Genomic DNA, 25,912 nt, shown 5'->3' on the forward strand with positions numbered 1-25,912 from the left:
AGTATGTGAATATAAACAACACAGTGACAAAGGAGTTATGAGAATGACAGCAGTTTCAAGTGAACAGTATCATGAGTCTTTATCAAAATCACTGATAAAAGTGATTTGATCACTTTTATCAGCAATAAAAGTGATTTTCTGTTAACATAGAGTAATGTGTGGAAATATAAACAGTGAGAAAGAAATAATTGTAAGCCTTAAACTTTAACATTAGCAGCTCAAAAGATTTTATGTGATTAATCAACAGAAAGTAGTGCATATCTATGAATTGAAAAGAGTAAATACTTTCATACAGTCACTACTTTCTGCAATTACAGGTGTTCTTTTTTGGTTAATGTCACTCACTGCTATCTTGAAAATATAAATTTCCTTCTTTGCAAAACACCTTGAACTTAGACAGATTAAATGAATAGCATCTTTGAACATCACTTTCAAATTCTTGTCACAGATTCTGGCCTGTATTTACGTATGGATTCCAATTAAGCCACTCTACTCAATAGGCTATAACCCATTCCATTGTAGCTCTGGTACTATGCTTAATGCTCAAACAGCAACGTACGGTATTTTTCTTCAGCTAGTCTTCTTCCACTTGGTGACACAGGTGACATTAGTACTTCTGAGGAGCATTCATCAGATGCATTACATTTGTACGATTCTTAAGGTGTCGATCAACAAGCATAAAAAAAGGTGGAGCATAGAACATCATGTTCAGCTTTGGGAACAGTAACCAGCCACACATTAATAGATGTATTAGAAGACATTTACAGTATGCTGAAAATGACATGACATTTAAGGAATGCAGAAATGGTGTTATTTTAGACACAATAACTGTCATTAGCATGGTGGAGGAGGAAAATGGAGTCACGACCACGCCAGCCGATGGGGAAATGTCACAGGGTGACTCTCCACCCACTCGGTATAATAAACACTCCAAATGGGTCTGTCTTCACTATCTGTGCAAAAAGAACCAGTAATCTAACAGCTTATAGTTCTGTATGGAAAGGCAGCACTGTCACCGTTTTTTTAAATTACAAGAGAAACATATTATTTGTTTGTGTTATTCTGCTGTCAGTTGATGTAGTTCAGCTAATATGTGTCAACTTTTGAGGTATTTTGATAGTTATATCAAGCTATATTCTCTTTTTAAGCTTGAAAATATTTCATTCTCCAATTTAAGAACAGGTTTTTGGAGTGTTTCTAGCTTCATGGAAGATAAGAAGGTTTGCAGCCATGTGTTTTACATTGTGATAGTTGCCTAGAAATAATGAGGAGACAAAACCTGTGATACAATTACCCTATTATTACATAAAAATATTTTTTAGCCTGTGAACTTGTTTGCTGGCAAAGGCAAGAAAGTGATTCTGATTGCATGACTTATTTTTAGGACCCTGATCTCAAGCATCTCCGTCTATTAAGATATGTTCTGTTCTGCACTTATATGTAGTTGCTATGTTTTTCAATTTTTTTTTTTTTTTTGTTATTTCTCTAACTGGCTTTGACGGAAAATGTTACATCAGAGTTGACTTTGCTTTTTATACTTACTGATGCTCTGTCTCGAGACTGTCTGGCAACACTAAGAGGGTGGCGACTGTCTGAAAGGGCTTCTGAAACAGAAATGAGGGAAAATTAAGCAGGACATATCTAATCTAAATACAATTAATCTAAAGTAGAAGTACTTAAAATGATCTACATTGTCAATTAACTAGTTTGTAATACACATTTATACTTGAATTGTATGTCTTAGATTGGAGAAAAACAGGTGACTTGAACAAGGATCAACTTGTGGTCAGAGGATCTCCAAAACTACAGCTCTTTTAATGGTGTTCCGGTCTGCATTAGTAAGACAGGAACACCATTAAATTCTGTTCTATTGCGTCCCATATTGCTGGTATCGAAAGTTGTACAAGAGAGGAATACTGGTGGATGTCCTGGGGTGTGTGTGTCACTAATCTGGGGAACACATAGCACCAATGTGCAATATAGGAAGAAGGCAAGATCTTGCATGTGTTGCAAGCTATAAGTAAAAACACGTATGGCTTCATAGGCTATAAGTCAAATGTGCAATGGGAGTAGGTTGCTGCTCCTTTGAGAGCGTTGTTCTTCAAAGACTTGGCATTAAATCATACAGAGTGAAGGATTTCTATAATCTAATTGGGGCAATGCAGCAGAAAGCTGAGCTTTTATCATTGGTGACACAGAATTCAGTCCATCAGGGGAAAATTAGGTGCAAACTGCCTCTGGGACAGAACAGCATCAGAGACTGCTTATGGAACAAAACATAGATTAGTAGCTTAGAAGGAATCACACATTTGAAAGTAGAAAAGAGTGTTTATACTATGGTTTAAAAACTGTAACAGCTTCAGTATTTGCCGGCCAATTATAATGAAAATGTATGACTATAAAGAATAGATCATTAATAGTTCAAACCTGTTGCAAGAATTAAGTGGGAAACTAAAGTGACAACAGTACAAAAGCTTTACAACCTTGCTTTCCTGTACAAAAACCTTAATGAATTAATGTAGGAAGGGACATAACCTTTTTTTAAATGAAAACAGATGAAACATTTCTTCCGATCCGTTTAATTATGATTACGTAAACAGAAATACACAAAACCAAACAAGTAATTGTAATCAATAAAACAAAAATGAATACCTTATGTAATAGTACTCTGACATGGCATGACTGACATGATGGAAACTGTTGTTCTGGTAAATGCTAAGGAAACTGCCTGACAGAACAAGCCCATGTTTCACCTGTGGGTCTCCTTCTTGGGCAGGAGTGATGCTGGATCGGCCTCGTGTGACGGACTGCTGTCTTCATGGCGCTCCGCTTGGACGGAGACAGAGTCTGAGTCTCCACTTTTTTGTTGAACTCAGTCTTCTTTATGATGGCTGCAAAATTCAAAGAAACAAAACAAGTGACTAAAAACACTCAAAGCCTTTGCCTGGGGACATCATTACACTTAGGTGCCTTTCTGCTGTTTGATTGTGCATGTTTATGTCTTATGACTTTCTACATATTTCTCAATTGCGGTCCTGGAAGTTAATATAGCAGTTTAGAAGTACAAGCATGGAAAAAATTAAAAAAAGAAAATTTGTAAAAAATATTGATATTTGTCCTTTGATACAGAAAACGTTTTCTTTATTTTTGTTTGTTTTTCTCTAAGTGTCCCATATTGCTGGTATTAGCATGTGTTTATTATAGTACAGGACATGAAAACACTCATTGTTTCACAATGCAATTTATTGGGGGGTACGTACAGGTAAAAACGTTATTTTGTTTTTATTTATTTTTTTACTGCTCACATGAAATAACCAGTTGAAAAAAAAATTGTGTAGTGATATTCATTTTAGGAAGAAGGGTAATTTGGAGATTATTTATTTAAACAGTATTATCCATTCTTCAATATGATTAGAAAATAATTTGTGTATGATTACTGAAAAAATAACGAATGTTAAAAAAAATACCTTTTTTCTTTTTGATCTCTTCTCTGGGTATGTAGATGGGCTCTTTGCGAACAGGTTTGCGTTCAGGAGTGGAGATGCGTCCTTTAGCTCGCCCTCCTTTAGTTTTGGGTTTGACAGATTTTTCTTGTTTTTCCGTACTTCGTTGTTTTGTCAGACTACTCTGTACGACAGCCGGTTTCTTAACTGGACTGGGCATCTTGGGTAAAAGCTCAATCTGCTCCGTTGCCATACTCCTATCATCATCTAGTAGACAAGACACGGGAAAAAGAAAAACGCATTACCTGCTTAGAAACAGCAGCAGGAAAAGGGTCTGGGCTAAATACTACAATATGATATATATATTTTAAATGATATTACCTTGTGTGTCTACCCAGGAGCTGTCAAGGATGGAGTCATCAACTGTAGTTTCATCTCTATCGTAGCTTTCTGACCGTCCCTCTGTTTCTCTGGTCTGAGCTTCCTGTGCTGGGGAGGCAGGGGCTTCAGGAACTTCCCCTACCTCCTCAAGGCTGCCTGCCTCCAAATCTGCTTCCTCAGCCAGCTCTATAGATTCATCATCTTCTGCCTCTTCTTCTTCTTTCCGTGCACCAACACAAAGGGCTTCAGCCTCAGGTGGAGCAGAGAAACGAACACTGTGACCAGGTTCTTCGGCTTCATCGATGGTTTGCACCACTGTGATGAAATCGTCTTCAACCATCACCACAGATTCAATCGCAGCATGGGTCTCTGGTATCTCTTTTGTCACCTCTACTTCTGCATTCTCCTTTTTAGGCAGATTTCCTTCAGCAAGATTTATGGAGACATTTTCTGCCTGCTGCATTCCTTTGGCTTCTACTGGCTGGTCTGAAACCATTTTGTCCATTTCAGACAGTTTCTCTTGTTCTTTGAGTTCCATCTCCATCTTTTCCATCTCCTCCTTCTCTCTTATTTCCCTCTCCATCTTTTCCTTTTCCATTTTCTCTTTCAGTTCCTGCTCTGCTCTCTCTTTTTCCATTCTTTCATTCCTTTCTCTTTCCTCTCGTTCCATTTGTTCTTTCACTTTTTCTTCCCTCTCCTTTTCTTCTTTCTCCTTCCTCTCCCTCTCTTCTACTTCTTCCCTCTCCTTTTCTTCTACTTCTTCCCTCTCCTTTTCTTCTTTCTCCTTCCTCTTCCTCTCTTCTATTTCTTTCCTCTCCCTTTCTTCTTTCTCCTTCCTCTCCCTCTCTTCTACTTCTTCCCTCTCCTTTTCTTCTTTCTCCTTCCTCTCCCTCTCTTCTATTTCTTCCCTCTCCTTTTCTTCTTTCTCCTTCCTCTCCCTCTCTTCCATTTCTTTCCTCTCCTTTTCTTCTTTCTCCTTCCTCTCTCTCTCTTCTTTTTCCTTCATCTCCAATTCTTCTTTATCTTTTCTCTCCCTCTCTTCTCTTTCTACCCTCTCTTTCTCATCCCTCTCTTTCTTCTCTTTCTCCTCCATTTCTTTCATCTCCATCTCCTCTTTCTCTTTATGTTCTTTCTCCAGTCTTTCTGTCAACTCTTTCTCATGCCTTTCTGTCTCTTCCTTCAGTATCCTTTCCGCCTCTTCTTTCTCCCTTCTCTCTTGTTCCTCCCTTTCTTTGAATTCTGCTTCTTCCTTCATTCTTCTCTCTTCCTCGTCTTTCTTTATTCGCTCAGCTGCTTCCCTTTCTTGGTCTTCCTTCATTTTCCTCTCTTGTTCATCCCTTTCATCTTTGTTTACTCCTGACACAGGCGAAGCTGCTCTTTTGGGTGAACCGTATAATTCTCTTTGCTTAAGTTTGGAGGGTGAGAGTACTGGGGAAAGCAGTTTGTCATCATCAATGTTGCTCTCTATAGAAGAAGTAGGTGATGTTTTCACTGGCCTGGCAATGCGGTCCTTGGCCATGCCAGTCAACTGGTAAACATCCTCAGCATCCACCTCTTCGTAGGCCTCTTGATGCACCAGCTTCACTTTCTCCCGGAGCTCCTGGAGTTCCCGCTCCTCCTCAAGACTTAGAGGCCTGTCCTCCATCTCCAGCTTGCGGATCTGCCTCTCGTAGTCGGCGATCTCGGTTTCTGATACTGAACCTTCGCCACTGGCTTGGCGTTCAGTCTCACTCGTTGACCTCTCTCCTTCCTCTAGAGTCACAGTGACAGTTGGTGTCACAAAGGGCTCACTAAGCTGACCAAAAGGTGTCTCACTTACAGATTTTGCTGGATGATCATTTGAATCATATTTGCTGCTTTCTTCAGGTGAATTATTTCTTTCCCCTTGGCTTTGGTCATCCCTGTCATAAACATCGGCACCTCCAGATGACAAAGTCTTGTCTTCCAAGGATGTATCTCTTACTGCTAATTTTCTAGCCTGTTCAGCCACTTTCTCCTCCAAGACAGAAGGGGTAAAAACTTGTCCACAGGTGTTTGTAGGGCTGAGGACATCCGCAGGGGATGGCATAGGCCCTGAATATTCACTGAACACACAATACCCCATCTCTTCCAGTTGACTATCACTTTTTCTTACACCAGGACTCAGCTCCCCTGAAGTCATACTAGCGAGAGGATCATCAGTGAAGATAGGAACATCATCTTTGAGTGGCTTCTTCTGGATTATTTCAGGGTCTGCGTTTTCTGAAGCCAGCCTGGACCGGGTACCAGCAAGGTCTAGCATCTCCGGCAAGTCCTGTGTCATCACTGAACCATTTTTGTAAGGGCCTTTATTTGGCTCGGGTGATTCAGGAGATTCAGGTTCTGGACTGACCTTTAATGGTGGTTCAGCGGTTCTTGGAGGGGAAGAGGAATCTGATGTGACAGAAGCAGCAGTCTCCAGGATGAGAGGAGGGAATGACGGAGGCTTATCTACGCAGGGTGTAGAAACTGGAAGGTAGTCAGCCGACTCGTCAAGACTTCCACTTGTATATGACATGATGTCTGTGGCCAGTGGGGTGAAGTTTCTTTGCCTGCCTTGTCCACTCTGATCTGTTGTTCCAATGGTGATGTTGAGTGAATAACTCCTCTGCTCTAAGGCGAGCTTACCGGGCGAAAGCCTGCATTCATTACTTCTATCAGGAATTGCAAACATGTCGGTATCTCCAGGTGGAGCTGTTTTTATTCCAGGGTTATCCTTAGCTTCTGCCAGTGTGCTGTAGCTGACTTCTTGGGACTTGGAATCATCTTTATTCGTTTTTTCACCAGATCGACTCAGTTCATAATAACCCTCGCCCTTACATTCTGTACCTTCCTCGGCCTCCATAGTTGAGGTTTCAAAGTATGCCGACATGCCTGATTTGTCTCTGGCCTCTCTAGTTGTGTCTCCTGCCTGAGCTTTAACTCCCATCGAAGAAAAGTCAGAAGGAGCAGTGATGCTGCTGAACTCCACCACCTCCACTGATGGCTGTTTTTCTGACACTGTGATTGGTTCCCCATATGTGGGCTGAAGTGTGAGAGATCTGACTGGTTCTTTGGCTTGGATTTGAACATCGGGAGGCACAAAAGATGGCATATCCATGGTCGGGCTCTCCGGTACAACTCGTTCACCAGCAAAGAAACCTTGAATCTGAGGCTCAAAAAACTCCTCAGGGCGCTTTTCTGATCCAATGCTGTCAGGGCTCATCGACTCACTGTCCTGCTTGTCTGCATCCATCTTCAAAGCTGCAAAGATATCTGTAAGTTGACTGTTTCTTTCACAAAAGAAAAAAATATTGCTTAAGCATGCTATGAACAAGGATCATTTGTAAGCCGGTCACTGGGAAAGCTTGCACACAACCAGGCAAAGCTCTCCTTTGGAAACTTACAGCACAAATACAGCCATCACTGAAGAGGTACGGCAAGATTAAGGGCCCACCATGTCACAGATGGATGAAAGACATGAGATGGAGTGTGACGGAGTCGGCGTGAGGCAACTGCAATGCTGATTTATGGGAAAACAGTTATAAGAGATGGGAGGAGTACCCATGCATCAAAACCAACTATAAGGGATACAGCATTTCTGTCATTCGTTGAAAATCATCGCTACACTTTAAGATAAAAGTTATAAATCATAAATCTGTTAGAGCATCTCATCGAACTTTGGTAGCGTAATGTAATTTTCTCATCTAAGAAACAAGCATCCCAAGAATGACAGAGAAATGCTATATGTCACTCACAAACGGTGAGGAAAAAAGCAAATTAATATAATTTTTGCTTTTTTGATGATGATATAATTGCAAATATACATATGGTTCAACAAACACCTGTACCACACTGAGCAAGACACACCAAACACAGCTCCCTTATAAACTCTCTGTACTGAGACTGGTGATTAAAAATGCAATGCATGTTCTATCTACTGCGATTCATGGTAACATTAAATGTGCAGCACTGGCATACCAGCACCAAGCCATTATGTCTGAACATAATGAGAGACTAGTAAGCTTATAAGCTGGGGAAATTAAAAAGAAAAAGCACGGTTATGTTTAGCGTCACTTCACATCATTATACCAACACGAAATGGCCGGCCCCAAAAACTACATCAAGTAAATAAAAGAAAAAAGAAAAAAATAACACAAGCAAAGACACCACACAAGAAAACCAGGTTAATTTGAACAATGTGACTCTTTTCACCAACAAGCCTGTGTTGCCTTGCAGCCGCAGCAGAGCGCAGAGAGGATTACTTGCCATTCCAGTAGAATAATAATGCTTATGTTATTTGCTTCCTTTCTGACACATCTTGCGTTGTAATAGAGTGGCAAATGCAGTAACATGCAGGCAGGGAGAGCAGAGGGCAGGACACACCTGTCTCATGGCTTTCCTCACCCTCTGCATCCTCCTCCTCCTCATCATCCTCCTCTTCCTCCTCTCTGTCCACAGAGCTTTCTGTGGCAGCACTAGCTGCCTCAGACTGCCCCAGGTCTACAACCTGTGCCTCGTCTAAGGCCTCTGTCTGATCTAAGAGTTCAGCTTTGGGGCTGTCCAGCTCGGGCTCTTCCCCACTCCACTGCTGCTCATCAAGAGCTGCTTCGGACATTGCCGCCTCTGCACTCTCCTCCTCCTCCTCCTCTTCAACCTCTTCCTCCTCTTCCTCGTATTCAGCTGTAAGAGCCTCCATGGTCTCTTCTTCTCAAAAACAGGGTGAAAGGGGGGACACAATAAGACTACAGGCAACACAGACTTGGGTTATGTAAGAACATAACTTATGAGGGGATACTTTCAGCTCTGTAAGAAGGTGACCCAAACAGTTAGCTTTTTCACACAAAAACAGTGAGAACATGGAGTTTTAATTTAGAGGGATCTTGAGTGAGTGTTTAAAATAATTAACTATTTTATCATATACTTTGTGACTTGTATTTACATAAAAAAAGGCACTCTCTGAGGGAAACTAAAAATGCCACAATCCAATTTATAAATAAGCCCAGATATTTTTACATGTAATAAACATAGTACATTACATATTTCAATATGTCCATTTATGTAAGATATTGTAAAATAATCAAGCTACCGACTCCTTCAAAAACCTAACAGTTTTGTTGTTTATGATTTGCAGTCCATCGTGAAATAAGTGAAAACTGTCCCTGTTTCCCTTTAAATAAATTGCCATCTAATTGGTGAACCTGCACAGCAAATTAAGAGTCAGGTTCATTATCATTAATGGATCTTCCCCGTACAATAAACATTTTGGCACAAATGAATATTTATTTAATAATTCATCTTTAAAGTGGATTGTGTCACTTTAATATTGTCATTGATTCATTTTGGTGGGCCTTGACCACTTTTGTAGGTGAAAAGGATTCCCTACCCATTTGAGATGAGCATATAAAGGGGAGTGATAACGTTTATAAAAAGATATTTGCCCTGTGATGATTTAAATTTTTTCCTTTGCACTATTTATAAATAGCTAGAAAATAATAATGTTTCTTTACTTTTACTTTAGTCAGCTCCAGGATCTATGACTGAATCTTTGTGGGTAGGAAGTCCCCCTCCAACACCTCCCTCCAAAAATGAAACTTTTTCAAAACACCTTTGAACACCTATTTTTATTTACTGGATTTAAAACTTGAAAATTTTGTTCATATTCGAAACATAGTTGGTGTAGCTACTGGTACAGTTAGTGATGGTAATCCACTAATTACCAACAAAACTTGTGAAAAACAATTTGAGATGAGACCATCGTTATCTCACATTTTTTTGCTTTCCACCACTTGTCACACGTATAGAGCCACATAAGTGAAGCAGAAGCTATTTTTGAGCTGCTTTTCCATTGTGAAGGCTCATGTAGTCCTCCTTTCATCTGTCATCAGTTTTAATAACTCAATATCCAATGAGGATTTCAGTCTAGACATGAAAGGGTTATTAACTAGCAATACAACAGGAGATAATTTGTGACAGTTTATGTGGTGTGCTTATGTTTATTTATAGGCACTGTAAACCAACATGATCAAAAAAATTACTACTAAACTACTAAAACCTTGCAATATTTTCTTTTTTAAGTAAGATAGTAAGTAAGTTAAAAAAAAAAAAAAAAAAAAGCTCCAAAGAGTTTTACAATACAGTCATTCACTCATTCATTCACACACAGGCAGGTTGAGTGTGTGTATGTATAAGAATGGGTAAATAACTGACTGTAATAAATTCTATATATTGCTAACATTTAAAAGTGCCATTTAGACTACATTTAATTTGGATTTTATACTATCACCCATCTTTAAGTTGTTGTGGGGAAAGATTCAAATTCTGAGTCAGATGCAATAACAGTCTCAGATTTTGAATTACGTCTGAAGTGCATGTGAGCATGATGGAGCTGAAAGTCGTCCTTGTTGCCACACTGCAAGTGTTAAGTCTTTGTGAGATGTATGTATGTATGCACAGTAGACCACAGTGAAAGAAACTGGGGTAATCTAAAGGAATGGACTACAGCACAAGACTGGAAAATGTTTGGCAAGGAGGGGAGGGATGTGTGCATAGAGGATATGCACAGTTTCTCAGACAGTTATGGGAGCAATGGAGCTTAAGTCATGTCCTGAGAGTCAGCTTTGTGGGCAACAATGTTACTGATGAAAATGCTCACTGAGTGGCTTACAAAAACACATTGTCAGACTTTATACACATCACTGCTATGTACTAGAGTTAACGGCGGGGCAACCACAGCTAGCAACTGTTTCGGTTAAAATGAATGACAAGAAAAAGTATGACTGGCAAATAAAAATGTCAGATTTTGAGTGGATGCACATCACAAAGGACACACAAACATCACACCAAGACAGACGAAGAGACGAACTGAAGGACGGAGAGACGGAAGGACAAAAAGAGGGTAGGAATGAAGGAAGAAGGTAGTATCACAGAAGGAAAACAACGAAGGAGCGAGGAGATGAGGGGAGAATGGCAAAGAGGAACCATGCGTGGTTCACCTTCAATCTGTCTAAAGGCCACGGCGTGCCCTGTGGGGCGAGCGCCCGAGTGCGTCCACTCTGGGCTGAACAATGGGTGCTCATAGTACTCCTCGTCGGAGTGGTAGGGGTCGTCCTCGGGCACGGAAACTGAGATGGAGGGGGCGAGGAACTTGCACCTCTCCCGAGAATTTTGGAAGCGGCGGAGAGGGCCCGCCTCCTCCTCATCCCCTACATCTACGAACAAGACAGACACAAGGAGAAGAACTGCAGGGAAATTTGGACACACAGACTGAAAGAGAGACAGTGAAAAGGAGGAATTGATAAAAGAAGAAAATGAAGAATACACACAAAGAATGACCATCTTAAAGGGATTTTATTAAGTGACTTAATAGTTGTATTTCAAAGTCCAGACAGTTTTGCTAACTATTAACACTTTGCTGCACCACTTGCAGCACAGGCAAGCACCAAAACGTTTATAAAAGTCCTCCTATTTTAATTGCAGTTATTTAGTTGGGAAAAAATCTCATGAAAAGACAAAAAGCAGGTGCCACATATTGGCAGCCGAGTGGCATGGGGTGTTTGCAATTCACAATAATAATGTTATTTAATGCTCATTTGGCGGTGATGCCATAAAAGTCTTTTCTATCTTACTATTCCAACTATATATGCGGGACTTTAGCTTGAATGATGTGCTGTAGTAAGCTGAAACACAGACTGAGTTTACAGCAACACATCACCTGAGTCTGGCATTAAATGAAAGATGAATATCCAAAATATCTTGTGAAGTCTACTGATGGGTATCTGTGATAATCATGGCCTCTGTCTCTTCTAAAGTCCAGGCAATTTTGTTCATATTTAAAGGATCATTAAGTCTTTGAAAGCCAAATACCAGGTGGACATAACCTAAATACCTGGAAACTGAAAATGTGTTGTCAACGGGTTTCATAATGTCATATTGATCCAAAGCACATTGTCAAAAAGTGTAGAAGAAGAGTAAGGATTGTGCCAAACAAAGGTTGTTCAAATGGAAAATAAGTTCACCTTGTATGATTTTGTACCAAAACCTAATCAGTAAATTAGCCTTTAATTTATTTATATCTGTAACAGGAAATAAAGAAATTCATAAGGATGAGTAATAGGTCATGCTAAATTTAACCCTAAGTTTAACTTGGGCAAACTATGGACATTTAGATTATTTTTAATAGAGGGTCCAGCCTGTTCTTGTTTTAAGATGGACATTTTTTTGCAGACCAAAAAGCTTCAGAATAAAACAAAAAAGAACGATGTTTAGAAGAAGAAAAAATACAAAAGTAGAAGAAAAGAATGTGAGAAAAAGCTTGGTAGAGGAGAACAGACACATAACACACACAGCAACAAGTGGACAAGCAACTCAAATGAATCAAAGCTTTGGGGGCCAGCCTTTATCTAGCTAAGACTATCAAAGAAGGAAAAATTTGATGGAGACATCTGCTCCTTTCTACTATCATAGAACACAAATAAAAGACAGTTAACATTATCAGCAAGAGAGATTTTATTATTCAGTGAAGGACATATAAACAGAAAAAAGGCTTTTAGTCTAAACTGTAAAATGAACACAAAACATTTTCAAATATCTAAACCTTGATATTTTTCAGACCAGTCAAAAACAACAGGTGCATCTAAATAAATTAGAGTGTCAGCAAAGTGTAAATTTATTTTCAGTATTTTCATTTAAAAATGAAAACAACATAATCTGTTTTGATAATCATGGATAATGATACATTACATTTTTGTTTCTCAGATAACTGGATGATATAATATACCAATAAATAGATTTTGTGAACAGAAATATTTTCTCATCGCTTCCTCGACTATGGGGAAGACGGCTGACTTGACAGTTGTCCAGCCAAAAATCAATGACACCTTCCACAATGAAGGTAAGCCACAAAATATCCTCGCTAAAGAAGCTGGTTATTTAAAGAGTGTCGTGTCCATTAGAAAGTTGGGTGGATGGAAACGGTGTTCTAGAAAAAAGCATGCATGCAATAGGGACAAAATCTGCAACCTTGCGAGAGTTGTGCAGGAAAGGCCATTCAAGAGTTTGTACTGTAGGTGATTCACAATGTGGGCAGCAGCTGGAGTCAGCCCTTCAAGAGCAATCACACACAGTTGTATGAACCATCATAGTTCTTATGTAATCAGATTCTGAACAAGACAAGGGGAGAAGCATTTTAACTCATTCAGAATATCCATGTCTCCGATTGTAGAGCAAGAGTGGAAGGGGTCTGAATCAGACTTTTTTTTAAATCTAATGAGGTTTCCATTGTCAGTGATTATTTTTGAGAGCCATGTCATCTTCTGGTTCTGTGCGTTTCCTTTAGTCTAGAGTCACTCCCACAGTATATTTTACCACTTTGTGCTTTCTGCTTATCAGCAGAAGGAGGCTCTATTGTATTAGTGTGCCTGACTGGCCAGCAAACTTGCCTGACCTAAACCCCATAGAGAAGTTATGGAGAATTGTAAAGAGACGATGAGAGACAAAGTACAGAGCTCCTGTAAAGATTCCTGAACACAATAGATGTGTCAGAAAATGATCAGATCCATGCCATGACGCACTGAAGCAATAATTTAAGAGGAGCTCCTACAAAGTATGGAATGCATATACTGTGCAATAACCAGACAGACCTCTTAAAAGGTATTCTGTGTTAAAAAAACTTTTTTTCTCAGCTCTTATTTAATATTATTTTCTGGAAAAAGAATAAAATTTCACTTTTTTTATTTTACTATCTCATTAAATTCTAATTTATTGAGATGCACCTATGTAATTTTTTTGTTTTTGAATCATTTATCAGCAATATTTCAAGTTTTAGGAGCACTTTTTACTGTCACAAAAATTAAGCATACTCTCACTGGTCTATGTGTCAAAGTGGAAAGAAAACAGCTAATAATAGCACTTAGTTTAATTGTAGTTACTTTTTGACAACCCTTTTCCAACAGCAGAAGGTAACTACAATTTTAAAACTATACAATTTAATTGCACTGATTTAATTTTGTTTGACATTTTTTTATACATCGGTTCAGTTATACCTTTAGATATTTAGGTTTATATTGGATATTTTGTTGACTAGAGAGTTAATCTCTGACTTATAAACTACAGCCACACACACACAAAATAAGTCAGACAAACGACAATGAGCAGAAAACCCAATGGCCAAAGACATGCAAAACATAAATTAATCAAAGGAACAGCTAACAGAAAGTTGAAGGGTTACCTAATATGGTTGATTTTAGTGTGTGGGAAGACTGACATGTAGAGCTTAAAAAATGGGTTTTGGATGAAGAGGATCATATAAAAAAGACTATACCTGTACCAACACAGTCTACATGCAGGTGGAAGTCTCTTTCACTCTGGATGGACGATGGCAAAAATGAAGGTTTTCAGGATGACTATGTTCCAGGCATAGGATGGTGGAGAAGTGGTGAGATATTACAGGAAATGTATGACAGGAGAAAGAAGAACATGATGTCGCTTTTCACAGCTCGGTTTTGGCTTACTTAACACGCATCATAGTGTTGTTTGTCCCACTGGAGACTGGGAGAAACCCTCGTGCGAGGGGGTAGCGCATATTCACAACTCCAACAGTCAACGGAAAGAAGGAGACCGCACTCTAGTTTAATAGAAGTATGCTCTCTTTATTCTTGGCCTACCTTGCTCCAAGGGACCAAAGTGTTCAGCTGCAGGTGAAGGGGGAGGGGAGGGAGGCAAGTTGGTGGTATCTTCAACTGTAAAGAGGCATTTTGAGAAGATGAGTCAAGCATACAGCTACATAAATCCAATGAAGATGATACATTGGAAGAATAAGCTCATGTAGGACTTACAGACCTATGGCAAGTAAAAAGCAGATTTTTGAAGTCTAACTTCCTTTCGAAGTTAGGTGCTTAAAATGGATGATTGTTTACTCTGTACATACATATTCTCCTAATAATCTATATATATAAGATTCTAAGGTGGCAGGAACAATGCCTTGCAAGAGCATAGACAGATCCAGAACCTTTGTCCAATTTTGACAAAATGCATACACGCATTTCAATGAATCATATTTAGCTTTAAAATGAGAAATAGGGAAGGAAAACATTAAAAGAATTGGTACGAAAGCCTTAAACATTTTTATGAGATTATTAGTAAACAAGCAGCATTGTGAACCAAAAACACACCCAACAGGTCAAGGATAAAGCGATGGAAACATTTACACCTGGTTTAGGTTTCTAAAACAATATCCTAAAGTTTGAACTGGCAGTTTACTCATCTCAAAACATCACATATGTCCATCCACCAATGCATTACTCAGAGAGGCAGCCAGGAATGAAAGGTAACTCTGGAGGAGCTGCAGAGATTCACAGCTCAGAGGGGATAACTTGTTAACAGGAGAGCTATTAGATCTGAACTCTACAAATGTGTTCCTCATGGAAGAGTGGGAAGTACAAAGGCACTATGAAAAGAAATCCATAAAAAAAATTGAGCCATGTAGGGGACAGAGCAGTCATGTGAAAAGTCCTCTGGTCAGATGAAACCAAAATGAATCTTTTGGAATACATGTAAAATATTATATGTGGTTAAAAAAATTGCATTGCATATCAACCTGAGCAACACCTCGGGATGCTTTTACTTAACAGGGAGTTGAGAAAAGATGGATGGAGTTAAACTCAGGGCATTTCTGAAAGAAGAGGTTGAGATCAAAGCATAATCATAAGTCAGAATTGGGCTAAAGTCCAGCCCGGATTAAATCCAACTGAGTAGACATTAGCTTGCAAAACAGAAAAACATTCTCAGAAAACAAAAAAAAAAAAAAAGGAAAAAAGCTTGCAATTGTAAAAGTGGTTTTACAATGCACTGACTCCAGGTTTCCAAAGACAAAAGCAAGCTACAGCTTTCAAGATTGAATTTACAAACAACTTGTAAACTGTATATCACTTTCTTTCTACTTCACTACCCTTTTCCAGTCTATTACATCAAATCCCAGTAAATTTATTAAAAGTTTGTAGTTGTAATGAGAAAAACTGAGGCGTATGTAAGGCTCTGCAAAGCACTGACAAAGATTCTGCTACAACATATTGTAGATGAACCTTTGAACTTCAGGTGTGAAAAATGCTGACTCAAAGCTGCCTCAGTAGGTCTTTGAATCCCTGGATAGTTGCCGGCAGTGTGTCCTAACCCTTACTCAACGCTAACCAGCAGAGACTCCAGTTCTGTGAGACAAGCACACAATTTTTTTTCCTCTTCCTACTTCCACGTAGCACTTATGCCAGCATTGGGATCTGCATCTCACCTGACGGCAGCCGCTGAGTCTCCTGTTCTCCCTTTAGCACCGCCACTGCCTCTGCTGTCACTTCCTGCACAATCCGTGCCGAAACTTGCTCTGAAAATAGACAATCATGCAAACCCACAATGTCATTAAAATGTAATAAAAAAAATAAAAAAAAATATATATATATATATATATATATATATATATATATATATATATATATATATATATATATATATATATATATATATATATATATATATATATATAAAGCTGACTGTATAGCTCAGTGAGTAAGACACCAGTCTACCACCTGGGAGACCAGGGTTCGAATCCAGGTTGGGGCAAGTTACAACAGTGCAATTGAGCTATGCAGTGTGGGTCCCTAGGCAAGACCCTTGGAGCTATATAGCCTACCTCATACAATGAGAGACACTGATAAGCATGACATGCCGGCTCAGACGTCGCCCGGCCAAACAAGGTCTGCGTCAGGTGCTGGGGAACCAGAGCACCTTGATGAAAAATGGGCTACTGGAACAAGACGGAAATGGGCGAGAGACGAAAACATGGATCTGTTGGAATGCTACTACTCAAGTAACCCTAGTCAGAGGGGTTACATGCAAAGACTGAGGGTGGAATGGTTACTTCGACACCCACAGTCTACAATGACTGCCAAACAACTAGTAGCTCAGTGCTCCAACATCCGCAAACGGCAACTGCTATCACAACTTGAGATTGACGAGGTACAACACAAATGCTACGGCATAAGGGAGGAGCCCAAAGGTAAGGTCAGGGGGGAGTTAACTACTCCCCACCCCGAGACTGGGTATGCAGCCCCAGTAATGAACGAACTATCAAAGCTGAACGAGACAGCAACTGACCTGAGAGAGAGAATCGTGGCCCGAATGAACACCAGGCAACCCCGACGCCAATTACAACGGCTGAGTGAAGTACCATCAGAAAGTCTCATTGAAGATGTGAATGCAGCATTGAGAACAATCCCTACCAACACCATAACAGAAACCAATGAGCTGATATACAACTCAGCATCAGTGATCCTTGAAATGCTCGGCTATAAGAGCAACCATGAGACCCAATATCCATCATGGAAAAGACGGTTAGAGGCTAAGATCAAGATAACAAGGAGGGAAGTGAGCCAGCTGTCAGAGCTCCTAAGGGGTGCAATGAAAAGATCAGTACCCAAGAAGTACAGCCAGATGCCCATACCTGAAGCACTCGAAACTGCCAAACAAAGGCTCCAAGCCTTGGCCAGCCGCCTAAAGAGATACACAAGAGAGAATGAAGCCAGGAGGATCAACCGGCTCTTCTCCACCCAACCAGCTAAAGTGTACTCTCAATGGCAGGGTACTAACAACAGAGCAGACCCACCAAGGCTGGAGACTGAACAATACTGGAAAGGCATATGGGAAAGGGAGGCGTCCCACAACAGCAAGGCACAGTGGCTAACCTCTCTACGAGAGGACCACAGCAACCTCCCTGAACAAGCCCCGGTAACCATCACTGTGGCAGATGTCCAAGAAAGAGTCTCGGGTATGAAAAACTGGACAGCACCAGGGCCTGACATGATCCATGCCTACTGGCTAAAGAAACTCACTGCCCTCCATGAGCGACTGGCAGCTCAACTGAACCAGCTGCTACAGAATGGGACTCACCCTGAATGGTTAACTGAAGGGCGCACAATCCTGATCCAGAAGGATCCCTCAAAGGGTTCAGTCCCATCCAACTATCGGCCAATAACCTGTCTCTCTACAACATGGAAGCTCATGTCAGGCATCATAGCGGCTAAGATAAGCGGACACATGGATAAATACATGAGCACGGCACAGAAGGGCATCGGCATAAATAGTAGAGGAGCCAAACACCAACTCCTTGTAGACCACACAGTCGCCCGAGACTGCAAAACCCGACACACCAACCTGTGCACCGCTTGGATTGATTACAAGAAAGCCTATGACTCAATGCCACACACCTGGATCATTGAATGCTTAGAGATGTACAACATCAATAGGACTCTAAGAGCCTTCATTGCAAACTCGATGGGGCTGTGGAAAACCACCCTTGAAGCCAACTGCAAACCGCTTGCACAAGTGTCCATCAAATGTGGCATATACCAAGGAGATGCTCTGTCCCCACTGCTGTTCTGCATAGGCCTGAACCCCCTCAGCCAAATCATCAACAAGACTGGCTACGGATACCGACTTAAGAATGGGGCCACAATCAGTCACCTCCTCTACATGGATGACATCAAGCTGTACGCCAAGAGCGAGCGAGACATCGACTCACTGATCCACACCACCAGGATCTACAGCACTGACATTGGGATGTCATTCGGACTAGAGAAGTGTGGCCGGATGGTTACAAAGAGAGGGAAGGTCGTCCGCACAGAAGGGGTCTCACTCCCAGAGGGAACGATAGCAGACATAGAGCACAGCTACAAGTACCTGGGAATACCACAAGCAAATGGCAACCTCGATGAGGTCACAAGGAAAGGAGCCACAGCCAAATACCTCCAACGAATAAGGCAAGTCCTGAGAAGCCAGCTCAATGGCAAGAACAAGATCCGTGCAATAAACAGCTATGCCTTACCAGTAATCAGATACCCTGCCGGAATAATTAGCTGGCCAATGGAAGAGATGAAGGCCACGGATGTTAAGACTCGGAAGCTACTAACCATGCATGGAGGGTTCCACCCCAAATCCAGCACCCTGAGACTGTACACGAGCCGTAAGGAAGGAGGCAGAGGACTAGTGAGTGTGAGAGCCACTGTCCAGGATGAAACATCTAAGATCCATAAATACATCAAGGACAAAGCCTCAACGGACGATGTGCTCAGCGAATGTCTCAGGCAATGGGGAACAGAGGACGAGGTGCTGGAGGAACCATCATGGGAAGACAAGCCCCTACATGGGATGTACCACCGACAAATAACTGAAGTGGCTGATATCAGGAAATCCTACCAATGGCTGGAGAAAGCTGGACTCAAGGACAGCACGGAGGCCCTCATCCTGGCCGCCCAGGAACAGGCCCTAAACACCAGAGCAATAGAAGCTCAGATCTACCACACCAGACAAGACCCAAGGTGTAGGTTGTGCAAGGAGGCCTCTGAGACAGTCCAGCACATAACAGCAGGGTGCAAGATGCTGGCAGGGAAAGCGTACATGGAACGACATAACCAAGTGGCGGGCATAGTGTACAGGAACATCTGTGCAGAATATGGACTGGAAGCCCCGAGGTCAAAATGGGGGACACCCCCAAAGGTGGTGGAGAATGACCGAGCTAAGATCCTGTGGGACTTCCAGATCCAGACAGACAAGATGGTAATGTCGAACCAACCGGACATTGTGGTGGTGGATAAAGAACAGAGGAAAGCCGTTGTGGTGGATGTAGCAATACCAAGTGACCACAACATCAGGAAAAAGGAGCATGAGAAACTGGAGAAATACCAGGGCCTCAGAGAGGAACTGGAGAAGGCCTGGAAGGTGAAGACCACAGTGGTGCCTGTGGTCATCGGGGCCCTCGGGGCAGTCACCCCCAAACTGGAGCAGTGGCTCAAACAGATCCCAGGAACAACATCAGACATCTCAGTCCAGAAATGTGCAGTTCTAGGCACAGCCAAGATACTGCGCAGAACCCTCAAGCTCCCAGGCCTCTGGTAGAGGACCCGAGCTCAGAGGATGAAAGAGACCACCCACGGAGGGTGAGCGGGGAATTTTTATAATGGAATGAATGGGTAGAAATGATAAATGAAACTGAGATATTAAAACCGTAATATTGTATTTGGCAGTTTCTAGCTGGGTGACTTAGAAGTATCCTTTCATAGATGGTAAGGGTGTTATTTAATTTAACAACATTAAATCTTAGAGAGGGGAAATGTAAAAAAAAAAAGGCTAAAATAACCTCATTTTAGTATGAAAGGTTCTCTTGGTGTCATAATGTAAAACCGTCATCTTTAAAGAAAGGGAATCAAGATCAGATTTGTAATGTCCCAAAACAAATTTATTTTTGATTTTGTTTATCTTAATTATAAGAAATATTATTGTTTTGTTTTCCAGCATGGAACAAAAGATGAAATCAAACCAAAAAAAAAGTGTCATTTTACATCTTTAATAAAAGACCAATAAGCATTTGCTCTGATCGGGAAAAATATTAAATATTAAAACTACTGGTAGGTCAGTGAAACATAATCTTTTGGGTTTCTTTTATATGCTTAATTTGATGGCTTTCCTTTAGGCACACAAAACTCACCACAGTACTCAGAGTAAATAGTAGATGCTGGGGCACAGAAAATATGCATGTATTAAGCAACTGGAAGTAAAAGCATAATCTATAGAGGGAGTACATTCTTCAAAAGAAATTCTAACAATAAAGTTTGATCTCAGCCCATATTCAACCAAATGTATATTTGTTAAAATGAGCCATCTGTCTGACGAGTGCCTCTGAAGGTTATAAAAATGAAGATGTGCATGACAAGCCAACATGGACATCACAGCACTTCTTTACAGAAATTCTGACATAATGGTGCCTGTATGTATTTCTTCTGTTTATGCTTTTGTTGACACAGTTGAGTAGCTATACTTTTTCATTATATAAGCAATTTGAACATCAGAGTTGTTTTTGACTAATGTAGTTCCAGAAAGAAGGGCAATGATATACGCAACATTTCATAACTCATTCTTTAGGAAAGTGTGAAATAAACTGAGGCAGCTTACAACAAAATCAAACCACCTTTGGATTTATGTTTATAAACGTCTTTGTGCATGTTTTACAAAAAAAAAATCATGCACATAGTCTTGATTTGGAATGGTTATAGGACTGAGTGTTTGATGTGATAGCTTTAAACTGCTGCTGTTTCAGAATCTTTTTCTATTCAGCATCACCCACACACCAAACAATCTGGCAGCCATACACACTCCCACTATTACACACGCACACACTTCTTCCGGGAGCATATAATGTTGCCCACTCACCAACTCAAAGCAGCAGCCAGCTTCTCATTATCAATAGCAACAAAAAATAAATTTTCAGTGTTTCCAGGGAAAAATCCTTTCTTCTAATAATAGACGAATTGTTCTTAAGTCAAGCCCACTCTGATTTTACACTGGGTAAAAAAAAAAACTAAAAATAAAAACTGCTGAAAAAGCAGATTTGTGTGAATTGTTTATCTTTCTTTGATATTTGTTTCTTTTTCTATTTTCATAAACTTGAATTTACGGTTTATGATCAGTAGTTTGCTTCTGTTTGAAGAATATTCTTCTTCAAACTAAACCATATTATTGCACACCAAATGATGTATAGGTTTATCAGTTAAAGATTAAAATGTTATGAAAAAAAAGGAGGTGTGGTGGGGGTGAATCAGTGCAACTGTTAAAACACACAGAAACAGAAAAAGCACTGGACTATAAGACACATTTACTTAGAAACTGTAAAAAGTGAGGGGAACCTTATCCATGTTGATTTGGCCCAGTGACACATTGTGAGTTATCTGCTTTTTAACAAATTCTCCGGATTTGTCAACCCATAGGCCTAAAACAAAAGTCGTGCCTGACTATAAGTTGCAGGACCAGGCAAACTGTGAAAAAAGTGTGACTGAAAAATACAGTAATGCTCTACACTCTACAACAAACTGAAGACTAGCACACTATGACCACTGCCTTTCACTTTCCATTCTCTGAAAAATGATAGAAGTAGTCTCAAAGTACAGCCAGAAGCCATCACTTGTATAAAAATGTGAAGGTTGTTTATGTTGATTTAGCTCCAGTGGATTGATAATAATTGAAAGCTTGAAAACATAAGCGGTCAATGGAGATAAGAGATGCAAATTCATGCAGTTGTCCAGAAAAGCAAGCCCTAATTTCCTGCCTCAGCAGTTCCAGAAGTTATGTCAAAACAGCCGATTGTGTATCACTGGGTTTGGCCAGGTGATATTTTTTGAAAGCACTCTCAAAATCAGCTTTTTTGACTCACGGATCACATTGTGTCACCTTGTGTCAGTGAACAAAGCACAGTGTATAAACACAACGTATTTACATTTACTTCCAGGGAACTGGACAGCTTAAAGCTCTTTGGAAGCTCTGAGTCAGCAATCACCACACAAAACACACGCTCAAATCCACATTCAAGGTCTGCAAGGGCACAGAGAGAACATGAGTGATCTCAGGTTTGATAGCAGCAGGCAGCCAACATGTATAAGCCTACAGGTTGCTATAGCAACAGACCAGAGTCACCGTCTCAGGCCCATCTGTATGTCAGAGGCAAGACACATGTCACAGGATGTACAATGCTTACGAGTATCCGGCTACCACTGCTAGAACATATATAACATTTTAAATCAGTTGTTATTTTGTATGTGTTGATAGCTTTTTAAAAAATATATATAAATACTTAGTACTAATTTAGTTTTGAGTTATTGAAATGCAGGTATTTTGTTTGTAATTTGCATAATCAGGCAAAACATTGAAACATGAATTTTGTTTCAAGTGCTAATACTTTCAAAACCACTTCAGTGATGACATTGACCTGCTATGGACAAGGCACATCACCAGTGTTAGATGTCCATCAACATAAATGTCCTCAATCACTCTCTAACAAACGACCTACACTGGCTGCATGTGTGTGGTGCGAGAAATGAGAGGAAAGTAAAAATATTTTAAAAATATCTTGTTGTGTGATTGAAATGATGGAGAATCTTAATCATAACGGATTAAATTACCAATACCAATTGAAATCAATTGGTAAATTGTGCTTTGTGCCTATGAGATGGACTACTTTGATACAACCTTTTTATATATAACTGGTGAAAAAATAGGAATTTTATCTCTTGTAAGTGTTTGTCTCTGTGTTGCCCTGCGACAGACTGGCGACCTGTCCAGGGTGAACCCCGCCTCTCGCCCGGAACGTTAGCTGGAGATAGGCACCAGCAAACCTCCCGACCCCACTGAGGGACAAGGGTGTAAAGAAAATGGATGGATGGATGGATGGATGGATGGATGGATGGATGGATGGATGGATGGATGGATGGATGGATGGATGGATGGATGGATGGATGGATGGATGGATGGATGGATGGATGGATGGATGGATGGATCTCTTGTAAGTAGCTAGATCAGAGTTTGGGAGGAAGAATTGAGGTAGGTTTGGTGGAAGCAGACAGCTGTGTACCATCCATGACACAATTTATTGCAATGACTGAAAAAATAACCAATGAAAGAAAGTGTTTCCATTCTTTCATACCATTACCAAACTCTGAACTGCCATCATGCATACTAATTACATGAGTGGTGACACCTAATTAATTTGAGAAAAAAATTATTAGGACCATTCAAGGTGAAGTTGATCAGTTTCCCTTCAAATCTCTACAAATTATAATACATTGTTACTGCAAAAAACATTCTGGATTACATTTCCTTCCTGATTTTATTGTTACCTTCTAAAAGATTGAGATTGTCTCTGATTACTTAGTCCAAAATGAACAAACAGATCATTTATTTTGCAAGTAAGATATCAATGGATTTTTTTTGAGAAACATTAAGATTGTGCTTACATCAGCTAAATAACATAAAAGTCAGTCAAAGTAAATTCTTCATACTCCCAAATTCATGCACCCCAAACTCTGTCCTTCTTTCTCATTAACCAACTTGGTTTCTTCCTCCTTCTTTTTTCTGGCTGACTGACTTTTTCAACTTTCTTTCAAAGGAAAGTCAAGAGGACAATTTTGTGCTTCACTGGTTCTCACGGCGACTGAGGAGCTTTTCAGGGGGAGAGAGGGCCTAGTGAGAACCAACATCAGCCCTTCTGTCACCCACCCTGCCCCACTTAGCCTTCACTTTGCCCTGCTCTGAGGAGATGCTAATGAAATGCGACGAGATGCAAAGCAGACAAACAGCTTCACATGCCACTGCTGAAGTGGTGTGTAAATGTTACTCATATAATGCTGATAAACAGCTTAAAACTATTATTACAGATAATTTAATGAGAAAGATGACTTTGTTTTGAATCTGAAATTATTTGTAAGCAGTCACCAGTCATTTGCAACACCTTGCAAAGACGGTGTTGTGGCTGTAACATTTTCTCACGTTATAGCCATCAACTCGAGTATATTTTACAAAATAATCCAAATCTGCAAAGATACTGGCATCTACATAAATTAACAGGTAGAGCTTGAAAGTATTATTCAGAGAATCAACCAAGAATCCCAAGTGAACTCTGCAGGTTGGAGTTTCTTTTAGCTGTGCAGTAGGCAATTCCGGCCTTTATGAAGCAATTGCATTTTGAATAAAGACACATTAGTAACGGTTACTCTCTGAAACACTGTAATCATCATTAAGAGCTGGTATCTGCAAAAACCCCAATAATGGAGACAAGAGATGTAAAATTAGCTCTTTGTCAGCACATACTAAATTCCTTTGTCTGTGGCAAGCTGGAGTTAAAAAGAACAAAAGTTTTGAGAAAATGGTAGGGGAACTGTTGCCATAGTTACACTACTGGCACCGCTGGCACCTCTGGTTGCCAGTCTGGTCTTCTGGGTGTGAGTGAAGACAGGGTTTGGGCCAGAACAGAGAAATACTTTATGTGTTAATTACGGCGTTGTTAATAACAGTATGTATCCTAGTGAGTGCAGCAAACCCACTCATTGCAGATACAATCCAAAGCATCAGTTCAAACACATTGAAAAGGTTGCATACTGTATGGAGCACAGCACACAGCTTTGTAAAGAGTGAGCGCACGTTCAATTCAGCTTAAAACTACTTCATCAATCCCAAAGGGAAAATTAGTTTAAGTCAAAATCAAAAATTAATGATAGTGCTCCCTTATTTAAACACACATATAAAACTTCAGCAAGAATGAAATGCATACAAAGTCAAAAGACATACCTAGATAGCCAATATAAATCCACATATTTATATTGTGCAGAGCAGCCACTTGGCCAAAACATGACATCATAAAAGGATTCTTAAAGTATTATTGCACCAAATCAATGTGTCAAAATAAATGGCATAAAAACTAAAACCAAACTGGCATCTTAACAAATGTTAATCTACCCGGTAATAATTCTTGAAGCTTGAAGCGAATTGTCGTGAATCAAAACAGTGTTTCTGACCCGATTGTTTTGTGCTGTAACCAGGTACTTTTTCAAGCACGGGATTGATGAACACTGCTGGCCTAATGCTCAAGGGTTATATTTTACCTCATACTCTTTAGCAGTTTAAAAATATTTCCAAAGTGAAGTTCGAGAGATAAATGTAAAAATAGGAAATCTGAGGGCATTTTACCTGCAGTGATAGCGGGAGCTCCAGCTAGTTCGCCATTAAATCCATTCTCCCTCGCAGTGTAAGGAGCGGTGGTCATGTGGGCCCCTCCAGGCTGGCAGGTCCGGTAGGCTGACGAAGAGTAGCTGTTTGCTCCATGGGTGCCGCCAGGTTCTTGCCCTCCTGATGGGTCCCACTGAGCGGCGCTGTCTTCCGGCTGTCGACTGTCTGCCATGCTGTTGCTATATAGCAGCTGGCAAGACCGGGCAAAGGGTTGGGAATCTCAATTTCTGGGAGAGAGACGAGGAGATTCGGGAGTGAGGTAAGAACTGCAATATTAGTGATGTTACATAAAGGAGAATGAACAGGACACACTACATCAGTCACATTCACAAATCTCTTTTTGTCAGTCATAATCCCGGCCCCAGCACCACCGCTTCACTGTCAACACTTATCCATGTACCGATGTGTGTGTGTGCTTGTGAATTTGTTTGTAGGTGGTGAGTCGTTGGGTTTGGCTCTTGGCTGGCAGATGACAACCTCTGTAAAAAAAAATAATATTG

At 40.4% G+C, this 25,912-nt stretch overlaps 1 protein-coding gene across 1 annotated transcript in view; it reads right to left on the reverse strand.

Annotated features, from left to right (window-relative positions):
- map2 (microtubule-associated protein 2) overlaps positions 1 to 25,624 on the reverse strand; it is a 39,735-nt gene extending 14,111 nt beyond the window's left edge. The window contains exons 1-9 of the mRNA XM_088001782.1: positions 25,374 to 25,624; positions 16,105 to 16,194; positions 14,486 to 14,560; positions 10,817 to 11,032; positions 8,208 to 8,528; positions 3,825 to 7,085; positions 3,468 to 3,710; positions 2,754 to 2,891; positions 1,543 to 1,604 (exon numbers count right to left, since the gene is read on the reverse strand). Coding sequence (XP_087857908.1) covers positions 1,543 to 1,604; positions 2,754 to 2,891; positions 3,468 to 3,710; positions 3,825 to 7,085; positions 8,208 to 8,528; positions 10,817 to 11,032; positions 14,486 to 14,560; positions 16,105 to 16,194; positions 25,374 to 25,584 — 4,617 coding nt within the window. The 5' untranslated portion in view covers positions 25,585 to 25,624. The remainder of the gene's footprint in view (positions 1 to 1,542; positions 1,605 to 2,753; positions 2,892 to 3,467; positions 3,711 to 3,824; positions 7,086 to 8,207; positions 8,529 to 10,816; positions 11,033 to 14,485; positions 14,561 to 16,104; positions 16,195 to 25,373) is intronic.
- Between the last annotated feature and the right edge of the window lie 288 nt (positions 25,625 to 25,912).

This window comes from Poecilia mexicana, unplaced genomic scaffold (assembly GCF_051168715.1).
Source record: "Poecilia mexicana isolate PSO_F unplaced genomic scaffold, ASM5116871v1 scaffold_2, whole genome shotgun sequence".
Taxonomy (NCBI): domain Eukaryota; kingdom Metazoa; phylum Chordata; class Actinopteri; order Cyprinodontiformes; family Poeciliidae; genus Poecilia; species Poecilia mexicana.